This window comes from Haliaeetus albicilla, chromosome 20 (genome assembly GCF_947461875.1).
Source record: "Haliaeetus albicilla chromosome 20, bHalAlb1.1, whole genome shotgun sequence".
NCBI classification, from domain to species: domain Eukaryota; kingdom Metazoa; phylum Chordata; class Aves; order Accipitriformes; family Accipitridae; genus Haliaeetus; species Haliaeetus albicilla.
The window spans coordinates 9,328,076-9,348,107 of NC_091502.1; the positions used below are offsets into that span (position 1 = coordinate 9,328,076).

Here is a 20,032-nt window from a genome sequence, read left to right on the forward strand (position 1 = left end):
AGCCAATATTGGAGTTTTAAACTTGAAATACACAAGATGTATCTGATTAACAGTTTTCAGTTTAAGGCACAAAAGACAAGCAATGCCATCTCAAAGTATAAGAAAAGCTTTCCAAGCATTACCAAAAGGCAGAAAAATTGAGAGATAGGGGTTTTTTTTAACTACAGTTTGCTAAAACGTCTTGTCTGGAACACGAGTAGTCACCATACATGCTGGCTCTCGCTGGCCAGAGGAAGTTATTCTGGCCCAAGCCTTGTTTTGTGCTGCCCTCAAGGAACCACAAATCCACCCATCATCAGTTGACTAGATGCAACCAGTTACACAAACATGAACATCCAGTCACGTAATCAGACACATCCTTCCTCCTTTGTGTCAGACCTAGCTGTTCTCCCAACCACAAAAAGACCGGGTTTCATTTACAGGTCTAATGGAAAAATAATCCTTTCCGATTTTTTTTTCTCCAAATTAGGGACCTGAATCAACTCATTTTGCAGCCACGCAGTCACTAGATGAGGTGCAGGTAGGAAAGCATCCCCAGCAGTGAGATAGAGGCAAGACTGAAAGTAAGCCACTCTGTGTCACTCATTAGATGTTTTGTGAAACCGCATCCTCAATTAGTCATGCAAGTGAGACACAGGGCAGCACACAGATGCTTCCAGAAGAGGACAGCTGTCTCATCCTACTTGTATTATCAGACATCACTCACCTCAACCTTCTCTACAAAACTTCCCCCTGCCCCCATCAAACACATCCTTTAAAGGAAAATTAGCAGTTCTTATCTAGAATAATTCTAATAGTAAATGCTATCATTAAGTATGTGTATTACAACAACATGGGAGTAAGAATATAGATCACAGTCTACCCATTTCTGTGAGAGAGCTACCAAGAATATCTCTCGAAAGACTATCTACAGTCTTACTTAGGGCACAGACCCACTTACATTTAGCAACTCCAAAGTGAACTCATTGGCCACAGCTTGGAAAAGCAAAGAGGAAAGAAAAAAATAGACTTTGCCAATTTATAGGTTAGTTACTCAGAACAGGACCCTGGACATCTAGATACAGAAATTTGAAGAAGATTGTCTGAACTGCAGGTGAATTCCCATATCTCCCCCAATGCTTTGAACATTGTTCTTTTACTTGTAAAAGCTGAAATCTTTCCTTTTAAGTATTTAAAGTGCTTATTTACTATTACCTATTTTCTTGAAGGGAAAAGGACAGATCCTGCCAGTAAACAACTAGTTGCACAGCTGGTGTCAGCAACAGGGACTCATCTTTTACAAACATGGGACTGGCTTTCATAATCAAGGACTGATTTCTAGGAAGAGGTGGGATCCACTTGACCAAGCAGAACAAAAGTGTCTTTGCTAATAGGCTGGCCAACACAGCAAGGCATGAGCAATCCAGGAAGTTTCTGGAGTGCATTGATGGTAACTTCTTAATGTGGGTGACTGAGGACCCAACAAGGGAACCTGTGGGACCTCATACTTACAAACAAGGAAGAACTGGTCAGAGATGTGAAGGTCAGGGGCAGCCTTGGCTGCAGTGACCGTGAGTGGTGGAATTCAGGACCCTGTGAAGAGCGAGCAAGGCAAAAAGCAGGATCACAACCCCAGACTTCAGGAGAGCAGACTTTGGCCTGTTCAGGAGAATCCCATGCGATATGACCCTGGACAGAAGAGGGGCACAGGAGGGCTGGTTGATTTTCAAGGATCACCTCCACCAAGTTCAAGACTGGTCCACCCTGATGTGCAGGACGTCGGGCAAAGGTGACAAGACAAGACTTTCCTGCAGCAGAGGTTAGTGAACACTGAAATGGGACATTCCCAAGCTGCTGGGCCCTGATGGAATGCACTGAAGGGTGTTGAGGGAGCTGGCTAATGACAATGTGAGGGCCACTCTTGGTAATCTTTGAAAGGTTGTGGTGACTGGGGAATATTCCTAAGGACTAGAAAAGAGCAAATATCCTTTCTATCTTCAAGGAAGGCAAGAAGGATAATTCAGAGAACTACAGGCTGGTCAGCCTCACCTTGATCCCTGCAAAGGTGATGGAGCAAATCCTCCTGGAAGCCCTTTCCTAACAAATTATGTAGATTAGGAACAATCAGCATGGATTTTTATGAAGGGGAAATACGCTTCACCAACCTCATAGCCTTGTGGTGAGATAACTGGCTCAGTGGATTAGGAGAGTAATGGATGCTGTTTATTGTGGCTTTAACAAAGCTTTTGACAATCTTATCCTCACTGACAAACTAATGAAGTATGAGCAAGATAAGGGGACAGAGAGGTAGGCTTAAATCTGGCTGAACTGCTGCACTCAAAGGGTTATGATTAATGGCATTAAGTCTAGCTGGAGGCCAATCAGTACTGGTATACCCCAAGGACTGATACTGGGGTGAGCATTGCTTAACATCTTTGTTAATGACCTAGATAACGGGACAGAGCGCACCCTCAGTAAGTTTGCAGTGGATGCATAACTGGGAGGAGTACACCAGATGGGTGTACTGCCATTCAGAGGGACCCTGGCAGGGTAGAGAAACGGGCCAACAGGTACCTCTGCAAGTTCAACAGAAGGACATGCCCATCCTGCACCTGGGGAGGACTAACACCAGGCATCAGTACAGTTTGGGGGCCAACGAACCAGAAAGCAACTCTGAAGAGAAGGACCTCGGGTTTCTGGTGAACACCAAGCTGATCACGAGCCAGCAATGTGCATTTGCAGCACAGAAGGCCAACAGGTGTTGCCAGCAGGTCGAGGGAGGTGATCCTTCCCTTCTGCTCAGCCTTGGCAAGACACATCTGGAACGCTGGGTTCAGTTCTGGGCTCCCCAGTATAAAACAACCATGGACAACACTGGAGAGAGCCCAGTGAAGGACAACAAAATTAATCGAGGGACTGGAGCACCTGTCATAGGAGGAGAGGCCAAGAGAGCTGGGACTGGAGAAGAGAATGCTCAGGGGGATCTTACTCATGTGTATAAATATCTGATGGGAGGGAATAAAAAGGACAGAAACTGACTTCTCACTGGTGTCCAGTGACAGGACAAGAGGCAATGGGCACAAACTGGAATACAAGAAATGTTGTTTAAACATAAAAAAAGAAAACTTTCTTACAGCAAGGGCATTGAAACACTGGCCCAGACAATATGTTGAGTCTCCATGCTTGGAGGCGTTTGAAACCCAACTTGACATGGCCTCGAACTGACACTGCTCTGTGCAGGTGATTGGACTAGAAGATCTCCAGAGGTCCCCTCCAAACTGAATGATTCTGTGATTAAATTTGGTAGAAAACAAGTAAAGACCTGTTAATTCAATTCTTGGAATACAGAAAGACTGTTATATTAATAGATATAATCTGTTTTAAGGCCCTGTAGCATGCATTCATCTTTGGCTCATTTTATGTAGGTGGTCAAGAAAGTGAATTGAGTACAGAAAGGCAGGTCCTAAATATTTATGCTAATAGCAGAATAAACATTAAGGAAAAGTGACTGATCTGGAGCTGCTTCTGGAGTGTGTACAGTGCAGCTTGTGGGAGAAGCTGATCCTAAGTCCACCCACCAAGTCTGAGCTGTGCTAACTAGCTAACACTTACACAACTGTTTTAGGTTTATGTGAAATACAATCCAAGCCCATTTTAGAAGTCTCTGGATAACTTCTTGGTTGAGTACCAGAACAGTGTTCGTTCAACTGGACATACTTCCTTTACAGTTCAATTTGAACAAAAAGATTAGGAATGACACATCAGGCAGAAAGAACTCACAGGAATACCCCATTTACACAGAAGCATCCTTGCTTTATGGATTAACGTATCTACTTAAATAAACAAAAACTATCATATTGTCGTAAATAAGAGTTGTATTTAAATTTCATTTTTAAAAGCTTCATTTAAAGGTAATTGACTTGATTAGGAGCTAAAAAAACCTGTGCATTTAGCCCAGAAATGTCTTGCACAAACTTTTATTACTAAGCTAATGAAAACCACATCAAGTTATCAGAAGACTAAAATTGACCTTCCAAACCATGATGCTAGTAATCAGACAATCCTTATGAGTTACCCAATTAGTTACTAATCAATTTGTCATTCAATCATTCATATAGCCATAAACTCCCCTCAGCATGTTTCTCTTTGCCATCTCCTCTCTCTAATCACTGATGAAGCGTGAACCTCAGTGCCTCCCCACAGACCAGTTTCTTGCTATGCAACTAGATGACTGGGATCAAGATGGGTGAATGTTGTAGGCTATCTGTGAGGATACGCTGTGTTATCTGTGGGCCTGTAAGTGAAACTCTGAAGCATAGTAATCTCAGGAATTAATAGCAATAAAACCTAACTCCAAATCTGAGAACTAAAACCAATTGTACAGACAGACCAGTTATCATAGAATGGCCTGCCAAGAATAAGTATCCTTTAAACCACTTAATTCTAAATCACTATTTTATAATCATAAAAAATCTTACATTTGCTTTAACGTCCTGTATGCAACTGGATACAGCAATTACCCATAGCAATGGTGCCTACCAAAAATTAACTAAGTACTAGGCTGGCAGTGGGAAGGAAAGATTTGATAGTTGCCTACAAAGGGAGACTGGCATTAACCTATGGTTGTTTTAACAGTGAGTACAAACCACTGAACTCTTACAGACCTCTAGCCTGATTACAAGACTGGCATACTGTGGGGTCAACGAAGACACTTGCGAGAGAACCTGCATACAGTTTTAGGCAACTATACTGAACATCAGTGCTTGAATGGGAAGAGGTCATTCTGTTTTCATTTAAATATAAAAGCAAAAGCTTCATGGTCACGTACCTCATTGCAACATTGCTGCCATCAATAACTACAGGCCTCAGGTTGTCACCATCCTCTGTCACATCCTCCTGCAGTGGAGACTCTGACCTCTGAGACTCTATGGAAGACGCTTCACGTATTACACTAGTGTTAGCATTAGTTACAGTCTGATCAGTCTCAGTTTTATTCCCAAGTTTGACAAGTTCTCCCAAAATATCATTTATTAAAGCATCAGTACCAAGTTTATTTAGTACAAGTTGAACCTGCTCTTCAGAGTAACCCAACTTAAGTGCAAACTCCAGTTTGGTTTGATATTCTTTCAGCACATCAGGGGACTTTTTGACTTCCTTGGGTACTATCTGAGCCTCTTCTATCCTAAAGTCTTGCAAGATGTCGTTTCTTTTTAGTATATGAGTCTCTAAGCAAGGAGATCGGCACAGCTGTCGGTGAGTCTTAGGCAGTACGTGTGATTCTGATGCAGAACTATTCAGTCTCTCTGAATCATTATCAGAATTTGTGCTTTCTTCAGAGTCACAGCTGGAGCTTCCAGAAGTCTCTTCAGATGTCTCCTTGTCTACATCATCTTTCCTAGAATTAACCTTATCCATCGTTGGCTTCTCTGCCATTGACCAAGGTACAATTGCATTTATTTGTGTGCCAGTGCTCCCCACATAAAGGTGGCCTAAGTCATGCCCCAGATGATCCTTCAAGCCCATGAAGCTGCTGCATGTACTTGACTCCACTTTGCTGTTTTTCTTGTACTCCTGAATATAAAGTGTTCCGTATTCCTAAAGAGAGAACAAAAACGTTGCAACTGGTTACACATATTATTTGTTTTGTATTTTCTTGCTGCTTCCTCAGAACTGCATTTAATCTCTCACAGCAGAGAAATACAACTTTTTTTTTTTTTTTTTTTAAACATGGAAAACTTTTTTGGGGAAAAAATTTTTCTAAGGAACATCCATAGCTAAGCGGATAAACAACTGATCATCTGTTTTCTGAGTGTATCAAATGCTTTTACTTAAACATTTCTAGAAATGGGTTTATGAAAGAATAGGAAACCAAACACTGCAAGTTTACCTACTGTAATGTAGAGACAGAAGTCTTGTCATGATATAAAGGAACCGAGATATTTCTTCTAGCTTAAGACAGTATTGTAACAATGAAAAAAAAAATGCAGCTATAAAATACAAGTACTAGAAAAGCTTTTTAAACTAAATACCTTAAACTCTGTTGAATAGAAAGAAATTAGCATAGCACTAGATTATCTGGCTTATTAGGCAAATATAAGACATCACAACACATAAAATGGATTAGTAACAGAAAACATGATAAAAACTTATTGGCCCTAAAAGACACTATCAGTTCAACTGAATACACTCAAACTATTTCTGAATTCCCTTGCAAAGTTATAATTAAGTCAAGAAAGACTAATTGCTCTCAACAGAGTGCTGCATTACTAACACATACAGCATTTAGAGACATGGATTGATCTAATGGCCAATAAAGCCAATGGAAGCCTTTGCACTGATTGCAACAGACCATTCATCAAGCCAATAAGGCAACAAAATTAAAAGCTGATTTCAACTCTTGGACTAGACTTGTGCAAGCCTTTTGCTGAATCAAAACTATATATATAGATAGAAGTCATGGAGGAATTAAAGTTGCGGCTTTCTGGACTTCATACGCTTGCCACATCTGTTTTTCTGGAGGAATTTTGCATAACGGTAGTTATACAGAAGTTAGCTACCCATTTCATCACAAGAATTACTTCCACAGTCTACATTTAAAAGCAGATTGCTACCTCTTTCCCTTATTTACATGAATCTTTGCTAACTGCTTCAAAAAAGTAAAAGATAAATTACTCCTCATAGATAAAAATGGACCATATGGACCAATTGTACTGCAAGGTTACCATGAAAAAGAATTTACATTAAGGGAAGACTATGAAACAAAGAGTTCTTTCACACTTCCATCTTACAAGGCAGAAAATAAAAGCAAGATATAGAGGCAAAGGACTTCACTTGAACTTGACAGATACATTACAGATAAATTTCATCAAGGAGGACATACTGAGAAAAAACATTGTGTCAAACAATCTGGTGATCTATACTAATACAAATTACAAGATGTCTCACGAACAGCCAAAATCTGTCAGCAAATACATTAACTCTCCCATCCCCTTACAGGTTACCATTTAAGAATGACCCAGTACTTTTAAAATATGGTATACTTTACTATTCTTGGGATAAAAGTCTGAGAGTGCACACAAGGGAAATTCATCCAGGCTTAAGACTAGAGAGAATCAAGAAAAAGACTCTATCTGTGGTTCAGTAAAAGCAGACTCTGTAGGCACTGAGTGCCAAGACATCACTGCTGTGGTGGAGCTTTTTGGTTATGGGGCACAAAAACTTCCTTTACCTAAGCATTTCTAGTTAAAATAAATAAATAAATAAGTAAATAAATCTATCATCAGCGTTTTCATCTCCCAACACCTTAATCCAGGCAAGGCTGATAGGAAAGAAAATAAATTTTTATTTAGATCTCATCTTGTTAGAAGGTAGCAGGGCTGTAATTTTCAGGCAGTGTATCAATGAATATTACTTTCTCAACTCAAAGCTTTAGGATTTCAAGCAACACCACAGATTCAACACAACGAGAATTTAGGAAATGAACCTTTTCACACACTGATTTATTAACTAACGTAATGCACTTGATAGCACAGCGCTAGTAACAAATCACAACAATATCCCAGTAAAAGGATACAGTTAAAAAACCAACACTGTGGTCTCCACAGAACTGACACCAAAAAAAAAAAAGAAAAAAAAAATCTCAAACAAGAAACCCCTATTGGAAGTGAGGCTGCTTAGCAACCAGCCTTTAGTTGCTAGGATGCGCTCCTTTAACATACCATCATGAATACTAGCACAGCGAAAGAATAATTTGGTATGAACAAAAGCCCATGAAAGAGAGTGGGACTTAAGTGCGTCTGGTTTCCCCTTGGAGAACAATGCAGCTGCCAAACCGATCTGGAAGCCCCGACATCATTGTTCCGCCAACCCCGCAATCTGCTCTGACTCGAGGAAGTCTAGTTAATGGGCAACACTTTTAAGCTGGACTGAAAAGTTGAGCTGGCTCATGTACCGCTGCCACAGAATACGGGGAGATAATGGGTCACTGCCTAAATCCGTGTACTGTGAAATGTCATTTTAGTATTGAACTAAAAGTAGAGGGAGGGGTTTTTTTGGGGGGGGAAGGAGGGAAGAGGAGGTTGCATATTAACAGCATGGAATAAACAAAGCTTTAAGTGCATAGATCAGAAAGAGGATTTTTTTCTTTTTTTAGTGTTAGTTAAAATAATACTTAAGTCATTCTCCAATCACTTCTTCCTTGAAGTGCTTTACAGCAACTACAATTGTAACACCCTCCAGTGGGATTCAAAGAAGTCACTAGCATATGAATGTGTCTGAAGATCAGGCATTATATGAAACATACTTTGGATGATTTGCACATTGACTGTGTATGAAAAATGACCGTAAACTGGCCTTTGTCCATTGTTGGGAGTGTATACATAATCAGCCTTGCATCTATCTGCTTTAAGTCTCCTGTCAATCTCCATCTTGCTCCAATATATAATTCTTTTGCACAGAACTCTACTGTTTTTCAGAAACTATTTAAAGAATAGAGTAATAAGAGCAGCAGCTTTAAAATCTGCCACAGATAATATATAGTCATCATACTATTGCTTTAAAAGGGTAGTTAAAATGACATTTACACTGTAAATCCAAAGCTAAAGATTTCTGAAATAGTTTTGCATAAGCAGTACACTATTCCTGGCATGCAAACTGTATTTATTTTCAGACAAATTTTTACAACGTCTGTAAACTTTGTACACTGTATTTGTGGTCAGCAGCATCTCTTAGAAATGCTAGACTTTGGAGCGCCCAACATGATGTCCTTTATGAGATTCACTGATTAGAACCATGAAAATCAGATGTCACTGTTGAACGCTGCTGGAATTGATTATTTTATCTTGATTTGGTTAGTGAAGAGCAACATGCCAGCCAGTCTATTTGAATGAATTTGTATTGCAAATAAACAGTAGTATACCTATATTTAGGACAATGAAGCTCATGAAAACCAGAAAAGGTCACATGTACCCAAGGAGTAACATCAGATAAGAAGAACTCCTTGCACTCTTTATTTACAAGGAACTCTCATTACGCGCATATGGTTTTAAAGTATGTTTACTAATACAACGCAATATAGCCGAGAAAAATACCTCCTATGAATTCTGACTCAACTGAGAGCCAAAAAAACAAAAATCAGCCAAAAAATTCTTGTCAAGAAAGTCTTCAACTCTTGGTTATGCTCATCACAGCTGAGTAACAGAATTTGTATTTATAAAAAAGTTAATAAAACAGGTAACTCCCAATTTAGACATACTTATGACAACATAAGTTTTAAACGATAGCCTGTTTAAAACTACAGTATCTCACACTAGGTTCACTGTTAAAGGCCTAAAATACTGTATTACTGAGTCAAAGACATTTATCAAGTATGAATGTAAGACTGGATGAGCACTGTGCTACTACATTGTAGAAGTGTAATCTTTTCCCATTTCTTAGAAGTCACCACTATTTATTTTCCACTAACCATTAACAATAATGAGCCCATTAATTCACTTTAACACAAAACAAATATTTCTCAAAGGGATGTGGGCAAGGAGATCATTTAATCTTTTAATATGTATTCAGAATATTTTCCACTTACAACAGAGCATAAGAAAAGCAATTTAATGCAAATTTAGTTCACAGAAGAAAATAACAAGGAGTAAAATAGTGTGTCATGTGGCACAGTATAACAGAAATCGTGTATTCTCAAAAGACCATCAAAAGTTTCTGAAGATACATTCTACAGTGAAATAGTTCAGCATGTTTTCACACAGGCAGACTTTTTCTAAGTCTTCTAAACACAAAATGGAAAATATTGAAATCAGTTTGTTGAAACACTGTCATTACTTGTCACAAACAGAAGTGTAGAGCTGATCAGAAAAGAAAAAAAAATGTATCAGTTATCCAAATGATAAAGATACTGCAACAATGCAAATAAAATAATGAATATGTAATAAATACCTACTGCTGTAGTTTCTATGTATTTAATTACCATTGTATTTCAGCGAGTGCTGTTGTCTGCATCATTCTATCCAACAAAGGAAGGATGTCCCATTGAACAGATTGGTTAATGCTCTGGGGCAACAGATGTCTACTGGAACTGCAGGAGACCAGCAACTGGTGGCCTGCCCATCTTCTGAAAACTTTCAATAGACTCATGCATATGTTCACACAATAGGGCATGTGGTAGAAATGCAAACCTCTTTTTAACCCTTTTATATGCTCTCTTTCCCTCCCAATTGATATATGAAGGTCTTTGTTTTGTTTTTTTCTTTACAGGATCCTTGGAACACAGGTTCATGGAGTATACAGTGTTTGTTCTTCAGCCTAACATCTGAACTCAAAACATAAAACAAAACAGATTAGAAACTTTATGAAAATAGCCACGCTAGATCTAACACACTTATGAATAGCTTCCAAAGCACAAAACCTTTGACTGGAACATATTCCCATCTGAGAGCCTTCTAATGCTCTATCTTGCACTACAGTATCTTCAGATAGCCCACACTGGAGCTCTTCTTATTTTCACAAACACAGGAAATTTTACCTATTGTATGGTATAATGGAAAAGGTGTTTGATTTTTTTTTTCCTTAAAAGCTTTTTCTACCAGTCACAAATTAAAGTAAATAATAGCTTATTTGCAAAAAGGGTAAAAACTTACAACTTAAAGTTGAAACCTCCCCTTCTCCCCAGGGGGCTAGAGGGAAATTTGTTGTTCTGTTGATGGCTACTGCCTACTATTTTCAAATTCTGGGAAATACACCATTACTGATGCTTTTGAAAGTTCCTTAATAGAACACACTGAGTGAGATCATTGCTCTTTAATATACTTAGTCTTCAGACATAACTGTTTTTCTTTCCCTCTTTTTCCAAGAGACACCTAAAGTGTGCAAATCTCAGCAGACACACATGCTAGCTACGTTGTCCAAATGCAAACTGATACGCTGCAACACCAGAAAGGTGAAACGTCCCATTTCTGCAGAGAGAAGCCCATATACTTACGTTCGCTGGAAAACACACAGACATTGGTTTCTTGTAGCTGTTCCAGAAGCAACTCCTTAACACGATTTCAGCTGCAGACTTCAGGCAAGCAAGCAGAACAATGAATGGACGAACAGATGGACCCACGATGTCTTTGCTTAACCTATTACTGAGCGGACGCGGAGCCAATCACAACCCACAGAGCTCACAATTAGTTAGCCGGGCAGATGCAAGGCAACCTCCCCACCCTGCATCAGGTTTGGAGGTTTCTAAGATAAGCAAGTTGATGTCATTCTCAGGGTCTGCCCCGGGCAGCATGTGTATTAACGAGGGGTGTGCAGCAACAATAGGCCATACAAAAGAGACTAGCAGGCAGCTGCTGTATGAGAGCCAGAGTCATTAGGGAGCAGGCTGCCAACAAGAAACACCTGGCTTGGGCAGACTTCAGCTTCTCCTCATTGTTTCTAATTCATGAAACAAAGAAAGGAATTATTTTTAAGTAGTAAAAGTTGTGAGTTCCTATTAAAATATATCAGTCATAAGGAATATAATTCCTTCTATTACAGAAACAAAAAGTTCATTGTAACAAAAAATATTAAAGAGAAATAAATCTATCAGTAGCTATTGTAGTCCCCTTTTCTTGTTAGCAGAATTAATCATATTGGTATAAAGTGCAAGGAGGTATGAAAGGAGCCCACACTAAACACTGAAATGTATTCAGAAACCACTTTCTGAATTTCCTGACACTTCTGTACATCATTCAACAAATGTAATAAACTTGCATTTACACACAACTCTAACAGAGTACTTGTGGGTAATTTTACTGGAAGGTGAAACTGATTAAAATAAACCCACGTAATGTTAATATATGGAATAATGGATATTTTTAAGCAGTGGCACTGAAACATTACAGCACTCAATAGAAAGGAACTATGAACCACTCTTTTGTTCTGGAGTCACTCATATTTGTTTGCAACAGAACTTCTTTCTCTTTTATTTCACAGATCTGTTCTAGATGCCAAGATCTTCCTGTCTCTTTGCAATGATGAAATATTTGAACAAAAGCCAGGAGCTAGGCCATAGCCAACTTTTTATTATTTTTATTGAAGTAAGCCACATGGAAAGAACAAACTTCAGTCCACACCTCCCCTCCCTGCCCAACATTTCCAATACCACCAAGCCCTGCAACACACATATTTAGCAATATAACAGTAGCAAGGTTTGATGCTTGATAAAAAAACCTGGAGCAATGTGAACTTTCAAATAAAAAGCTGCCACTGCTGGTAACTTCAGTGAAGACAGATCAGCCAGAGAAGGGGATTCTACATTTGCAAATGCTCATTGGAATGACTACTAGAAAAGTGTATTTACTGAACTTCAGCATGATTACATGACTAAAAGCAATACTGAGAACCACAGAGGCAGCTGTCCTCCTCTGCTTGGGAGGACAGGCAATCTGCTGGGAAACATCTACTGTGATTTAAAAGTAGAAAAGAATGAGAATAGGTTTGTTAAAACTGCTTTGAGTAATTTCCCAAGCTTTATGTGGATATTAAGTGATTCAACATAGTAAATGAAATCACATACCATCATGCTATTACACTGATGCATTTATCATGTGCCCAGATATTAAGCTGCAAAGCAGAAACCCCAGCTATAGTTTCTCTACACTGTCCATTAAACACGCCTAAGAACAACTACTAACACCACTATTTTGGAGCTGTTAAGTCAGAGGCAGGAGGAGACTCCTCACTAATTTCTGCCACTGTGAACACAAAGAGTGAGAGAAAGCTACCCACGAGCACAGTGGGATGCCTGATCTCCACCACTGGATTAAGCCTCTTTGCAAACAGCGAATAAAAGCAGTGATCTGAAAAAGCTAATCAGTCCCTGCTGTGGTATTTAGACTACCTCAGTTGCCGGTATTGGATAATGTTAGGCATATTAAAACTTCTGTAAGCAAAATAGGAAGCCAGTCCAGTTCACCTATGTCCAAGAACTGCCCTTAAATGCAAGCAGGATCACTTGGCTAGTCATAAGTTGGCTATATCCCTGATTAGAGCCAGGCACTTCTTTTGTGATACCAGAAATGCTTGTTTTGCAGAGGACAGGTATGATACCCTTAACGTACATCCCTTAATGTACATCTGTAACAAATTGAGAACTCTGTAGCACAAAAGTGGTATACTTCAGGCTCTACAAGCACAACAAGGGCAAGCATGATGATCCAGCTTCAAAATCTGCCTTAAAAATAAGGTTGTAAGAAGTTTACTTGCAAAGACTTCCCCCCTCAATGTCTTCTACAGTAACAATAAGAATACCACTCCCCCCCCAAAACAACTTAGTTGCTGGCTGGGGTTAAACCACGACATCTCCATACTCCAAGTGCATGTCTTCAGGGAACCAGGTCTAAACTTTAGCTGCAGATTAATGTTCATGCTAATGCCATGCTGCAGCACTATGACCAAAGTCAGAACAGATACAATCTGAAGACTTATGTCATATTGTTTAATTTACAGAAAATATTCTAGCAAGCTGTAGTTGCATGAATTAAGAAGACATTTTCTAATTCTACCTTGTGCACCATGTCAGTTACTTAAACCAGCTACCTGTTCTGGAAGCATCTTCTCAGCTCTTCCCTAAAAGAAGCTGGGCTGCCCAAAGTTTACAAGGTGGCAGATCGTCCTATTAAATCATGCTTGTGATGACAGAAAAGCATTCGTATTACTGTTTAACCAGTACATGAGGCTTCCTTCTGGGAATGACGACCACAACAAAGAAACCTTAGTAAGAAACACTGTGGCTCTCCCATCACATCTGTGAGAAGCTATAACAGCATCACTATAAGGTACACAGCACAAATGGACAAAGCAAGTTCTACTTCTTGTGGTAAAACCTTCAAAATCAATAACCCAACTAGTTCAGCAATCTCCTATTACCATATCTAAAATACAAAGAGTCAGTAAGTTAAATCCAGTCACCAAAATACAGCAAACATAACAGCTCTTCAAATTTCTGGTCTTGCAAGATCAGTAAGCTATAAAAACCTATTTTTGTGGCTCCTCGGACATTGTGTACAGTGAGATCAGACATTGTGTACAGGGCTCATCAGTTCCCTAATGCCACTTGATGAAACAGCAGGCCAGCACAAAATCCTGAATTGGCTGGAGATGATGGGCTCAGGGACTCCATGGTGGAAGGAGACTCCCGAACGGCACACAGCAAGGTGATGGGATGCTGCAGAGACGCAGACCAGGGTGAATCTCTCAGCTGGGCGACGGGTGGTAAGGGGAGTGTCCCCTCCCCTCCACTGCCCAGTTTGGTATGAAAAGCACGCATGGGAGGATCAGAAAGACCAAAGGAGGGAGAGCTAGAGCAGCTGGGAAATTCAGACAGCGTAGGCTAAAGATATTAGGGAAGCACTACTATAAGGGGGAGAAAACCAACCCTAAAAAAAAAGCTGCTAGTTCCAGCCAACTTTTGTTGTTTCAAACACATTGAAAACAAAGCCTTATCTAAAAAGAAATTATTTTATGCAAGCATACAAAATAGTCATTCTGTAACTCAAGTGGTACTATTGCAGCAATTAGAAAGACAATTTGTCCCATTAAAGTATATCATTACCTTTTATTGTAGAACTTCATGCTAAGCCTCCAGTAATAAACAACGCATTTGCAAGAATACAGTGCACAAGTTAAATCAATCACATACCATTGCATTTACTAAATAGAAATTAAGGTTGTATGCTACAGACAAAACTCACTGCTGTGCCATTGCAAAATACCCTATATTTACTGTTGGACTTGGAAGCTGCAAGGGCGATGCTTATCTTTAAAATTAAGAGATGACAATACAACAGAAATTCTTCTTTTCCAGTTAGTATGTTAAGAGATGCAAACTATCTTAAGTGGAACACTTTGAAAGTTTACTTAGTTTTGAGGAATAGTAAGTGGTGCTCTAGACTGTATCTATACACAGTCATAAAAAAAAAATCCCAAACTACCACCACTCTACAGCCATACAGAGGAGTGAACTAAACAACCAGTAAAAAGTGCCTACAACTCAGAAAAATTACTGATATTATGATAAAGAAGAGTAATGCTTTGCCTAGAGAATAACTAGCCTTTAAAAAAACATATTTAAAAAGGAACAACTGTATTTTCAAATGCAGTGTAATTTCTCTGTAGAAAAATATGCACTTTCAAATGCATTAAAACAAAGCAGCAGAGTTCTTTCACTCTTTGAAAAAAGACTCAGCTGTCTGTATTTATCCTTAAAATTCAAAAAAGCAGAGATGCATCTTCCAGCAGACCATCATCCTAAAAGAAGGTTACAAGGTCTACAGTTTCTAGTATAATCCCATTAGATCACCAGTATTGACTGCATGCAAGACTTAAGCGAACCATTGCAACACTTATCATGACGTCCTCTAATATTTTTTGAAGAGGAAAACCCTAAGTTTTATAAGTAGTGATTACTTTTTTGCTAACCACAGGTGTAAACGGATCCAGTCCTTCCTTGTCTGTGGGTAGACAAAGGCTGTGACCATAAGCTGTTTGTCATGAGATGACAAGGTGTCCGCCTGCAGCTGCGCCTAACTGCACAGTTTGCCTGCATTAGGAGCCCAACAGGCCTGAGCCATACCAGCCAACCATGCAGAAAGCATAAAGCAGCATTCTGTAACAGCAAAAACACTGGCATCACCTGTCAGCACCGTACTAAGAAGTAGCTCCTGAAATGAGATACGTTTTCTGAAGTAAAGACTTCCATTTTGAAAGTGAATAGTTTTGATCATGTGACAAAATAAAAACCCACTATGCTTACCTAAGAGGATAATGAAAAAGTAGTTCTCAGCACCGTAACTTTGGATATCCACTGTAGGCATGGATCCCTAAGCAATGCTCTTCCACAGTATCACAGAATGGTTGAGGTCAGAAGAGACCTCTGGAGGTCATCTGGTCCAATACCCCTGCTCAAGCAGGGGCACCTAGAGCTGGCTGCCCAGACAGCTTTTGAGTATCTCCAAGGATGGAGACTCCACAACCTCCCAGGGCAACCTGTGCCAGTGCTCGGTCACCCTCACAGTAAAAAAGTGTTTCCTGATGTTCAAAGGGAACCTCCTGCATTTCAGTTTGTGCCTGTTGCCTCTTATCCTGTCCCTGGGCACCACTGGGAAGAGTGGCTCCATCCCCTTTGCACCTTCCCTTCAGGTATTTACATATGTTGATAAAATCCCCCGAGCCTTCTCTTCTCCAGGATGAACAGTCCCAGCTCTCTCAGCCTTTTCTTATAGAAGAAATGCTCCAGTCCCTTCATCATCTTCATGGCCCTTCAGTGGACTCTCTCCAGTAACTCCCTGTCTCTCTCGTACTGAGGAGCCCAGCACTGGACCCAGCACTCCAGGTGTGTCTCACCAGGGCTGAGCAGAGGGGAAGGATCACCTCCCTTGACCTGCTGCACACCCCCTCCTAACACAGCCCAGGACATGCTAGCCTTCTCTGCCACAAGGACACATCACAGGCTCAAGGATTTTCCCATCTTTAAGTGGATGCTCCAACTCAAGTGTGGTTAAACCCAGCACAAAGTCACTATAACCATACCTGCATGAGTACACCAGGGCATGTGCACACACATGGCATGAGATGGCATGATCACAGAAGTCTTGCTTCCAAGGGAAGTAAGTCATGTGGCCAGAAATTCTTAGGTTTTGGGGGGGAAGAGACACCCAAGAACACTCCACCAAATGTGTTTTCCTTCACTAGGCACATAAGCAATGTGACTGTTTCCACAGTTTGGCTGGTTAAGGTTCAATTTTGCAACTATGTCTGTGTTTGTACAGGTAGATCCCTTCACTCCCTGCTCTGATACAGCCACGTGTAATACCCGCCCCATTCTGTCAGTCTTCCTTTAAGACCAAGGCCACAGTTACTGTTTCCTGTCCAAAAAAAAAAATATGTATTTTATTTAAAAATGCAAATACAAGGGAAAAACACAACAGCTGCCGCTAGCACCAAGAGTCTGATAGTCTTTTTAGCCTTCTTTAAAACTGCACTTAATATAATATCTTGTATTTGTTTCTGCCCTTTTGGGGGATGCAAGAACCTAGAACACCTTAAGTTATTAAGAAAATTACTCAAATTAAAAATCCTTAAAAAGGAAAAAAAATAATAAAAATCACCTGCCACTGGTTTTCAAATTCCAGTCTATAGACACCAAAGGGCCTACTTATTTTTTTTTTTTTTTCACACACTTTACCAAAGAAACTCACAAAAATCCAACCTGCAGTTCAGCCTCTTCAACGCTGGGCCTACCAGCTCTAGCAACAAGTTTTCAGGGATTTGCAAGCCAGAAAACATTGAAAACCCATGCCATGCACTAAGATGGCTGTTGAGCAACTGCTCTCATCAACACCACGGCAGCATGGAACACGCTGCCGATTCCTGCAACAAATGGGGGAACAGTGTTTATTTTAAGATTATTGCTGGAAGGCACTCTGTTTAATTTCTTTCTTAATTTTATTATTTATGAATTGAAGCAGAGACACCGAGATACAAAGCACTCTAGAAAAAAAAAAGTTTCCAGCAATACACATTAGATTTGATCTCTTCCCACTTCCAGAATGAGTCACGCTGTCTGGATGCTTTCTGAGCATGAAAATTTGAACTAATTAACTTTCCCTGTTACAATATTGGGCGGCCAGACAATGCCTACAACTGTACAAAGTGTACGCCGTCATGCTTAGCAAAGTACTTTTATTCAAATTTGTTCTGTCAGAAGAAAATCCTCTAACAAAACTAACATGGTTATGTGAAAAAAAAAAGTATTCTCTTCATTTAAATACAAATTTAAGAGACTTAGCTAGTCAACGTAATGTCTTTTATCTGTGCCACAGACTATTATTAAGAGTTTGAAAGGCTCGTCAGAGGAGAATGGGCCTCTCAAACTGTCTAGCGACATGGCCAGGTTGTGTTGCAGGTCGTGCTGCTGGCAACAGAGCTCCATAATCTCCAAGGTTCCTGGACAGAGTTCAAGGTGTTGGTTGGACTCTGCATCGCCCTAAATGGCTTCACAGGGTTACGCTTATTTGAGAGACAATTCCTGTGCCTGTACCACATGGCTGCAGTTGTCACTTTGGACTGGAGCCTTCTGCGAGAGAGCTGCCAGCAGCGGATTTTCTGCAGGACTTTCAGCCTTGCCATTTACTCTCTACCGGGATGAAAGAGCCAGAGAATACATTAAGGTCCAATTTTTTACCCGGCTTTAGTAAGTTAAGAACCAGGGAAGAGAGAGATGGTCATGTGGTTTGTCGAGACACACTTAGGGTATAATTATTTCTTACTTTCTGGGGAAGCTTTTAATAGACCTGACAAGTAGCAACAATAGCCAGATCTTACAGAAAGTGAGTTACTGTAACTGCAAATCCAAGTCCAAAAATAAATAGAAAGAAAGTAGCTACAAAGAAGTCTATCTTACTACCTGTCATTTAGGTATGGCTTTTCTTCAGATTTACTATATCCCTGAACTCAGGAGAGACCACCAGGAAGTCCCCACACCGAACTACGTATGCCAGGCTTTGAAATCCTAGTATTTTATATGTTAATAAAACAGCTTGCTCACTTTTGTTTAATAACCTAATATATCAAAAAGAGACAAACCATCTGTTAGTGATTCCACATAATTTTTGTAGGTCTTCAGAGTCTCAGAGTAATTTCATTCTAAGCTCAGAAGTTTGCAGCTTTTAAAGTAGAAACTAATATTGCAGACCAAATTTCCTAAAGTTTAGTCTCCACTTTATGAATCTTTTTTCTCCCCCCCCCCTTTTTTTTTTAAGTTGGAAAGCTGACTAGATTTTAGGCCTGTCAATACCTGCACAGATTACTTCATTCAGGTTAATATTTCAAGCCCTTTTTGGCCTCCAGAGCTCACATTTTGCTTTTCAGAGTCCCACCTTGTCATGAAGTTAGATCTGACAATGGCAGATGCAAATGGCAAGGCTTCATTCAGAACTGGTGATGCTATTAACATATTGAATTAAATAATTTAGTTTGGAAGGGATCTCTGGAGGTCAGCTAGTCCAACAAACCCCCACTCAACGCAGGGTCAACTACAGTAGGTTGCTCAGTGCCTTTCCAAGTCAACTTCTAAGCATCTCCAAGACTGGAGATTCCACCACCTCCCCAGGCACCCGTCCCAGTGTTTGAGTATCCTCATGGTGACATTTTTTTCTTCATCTCCAGCCAGAATTTCTTCACTATAACTTGCAACTGCTGTCTCTTGTCCTTTTGCTGCATGCCTTCAAATAGAGTACTTTGTCTTCTCTATAACCTCACATTACGCAGCTGAAGAGAGCAATAAGATCCCCCTTAGTCTTCTCTTAGTAAGGCTGAACAAATTCATCTCACCCAGTCTCTCCTTGTACGTGATGTACTTCAGCCCCCTAATCACCCTGGTAGCCGTCCACTGGACTTGCTCCAGTAAGTCAGTGTCTTCTCCTGTCCTTCGGAAACCAAAACTGGACACAATGCTTCAAATGCAATCTCCTCAGTGCCAAAAAGAGGCAAATGATCATTCTGCTTGATCTGCTGGCTGTGCTCTTGCTAATACAGCCTATTTGGCCTCATTACCTATTTTTGCAACATCATGTTGCACTTATCAAGGGATGAGGCTTTACTTCCCACAAAAGCATTCCATGTCAGCAGATGAAATAAACTCTATTTACAATGCCTGCTGGAGGCATCTGTTTTCAGTCTGCCCGCTACAAACGTTTCCTCTCCAGAGCTCCCACAGGCATACCGATGAGCGTATCCAAGCTGCAGATGAACAACTCGAACTGCTCACAGAAGTACGTGGAGCACAGCAACAAAGATCAACCTTAAGATGACGATGCTTTCACACTAATGAGTTTGCTCATCTGACGTCTCTCTTGCAACAGCTATATACATCAAAAAGTAACCAATTTGTAACATACTGATGTCTGAAATTTGTAGCAAAGTGTCTGGTGTGAAATACAGACTGCTACCACAGCCTCACAAAACTTTGGAGCCGCCAGTTTTATGAAACAAATCAGATGGAAGACCATCACCAAATATG

At 40.1% G+C, this 20,032-nt stretch overlaps 1 protein-coding gene across 3 annotated transcripts in view; it reads right to left on the reverse strand.

Moving 5' to 3' along the window:
• The window catches only part of ZC3H12C (zinc finger CCCH-type containing 12C), a 45,924-nt gene that overhangs the window by 19,638 nt on the left and 6,254 nt on the right, over positions 1-20,032 (reverse strand). For all 3 annotated transcript variants that reach the window (XM_069808231.1, XM_009918685.2, XM_069808230.1), the window contains exon 2: positions 4,808-5,574. In XM_069808231.1, the coding sequence (XP_069664332.1) occupies positions 4,808-5,502 (695 nt within the window). In that variant the 5' untranslated portion in view covers positions 5,503-5,574. The remainder of the gene's footprint in view (positions 1-4,807; positions 5,575-20,032) is intronic.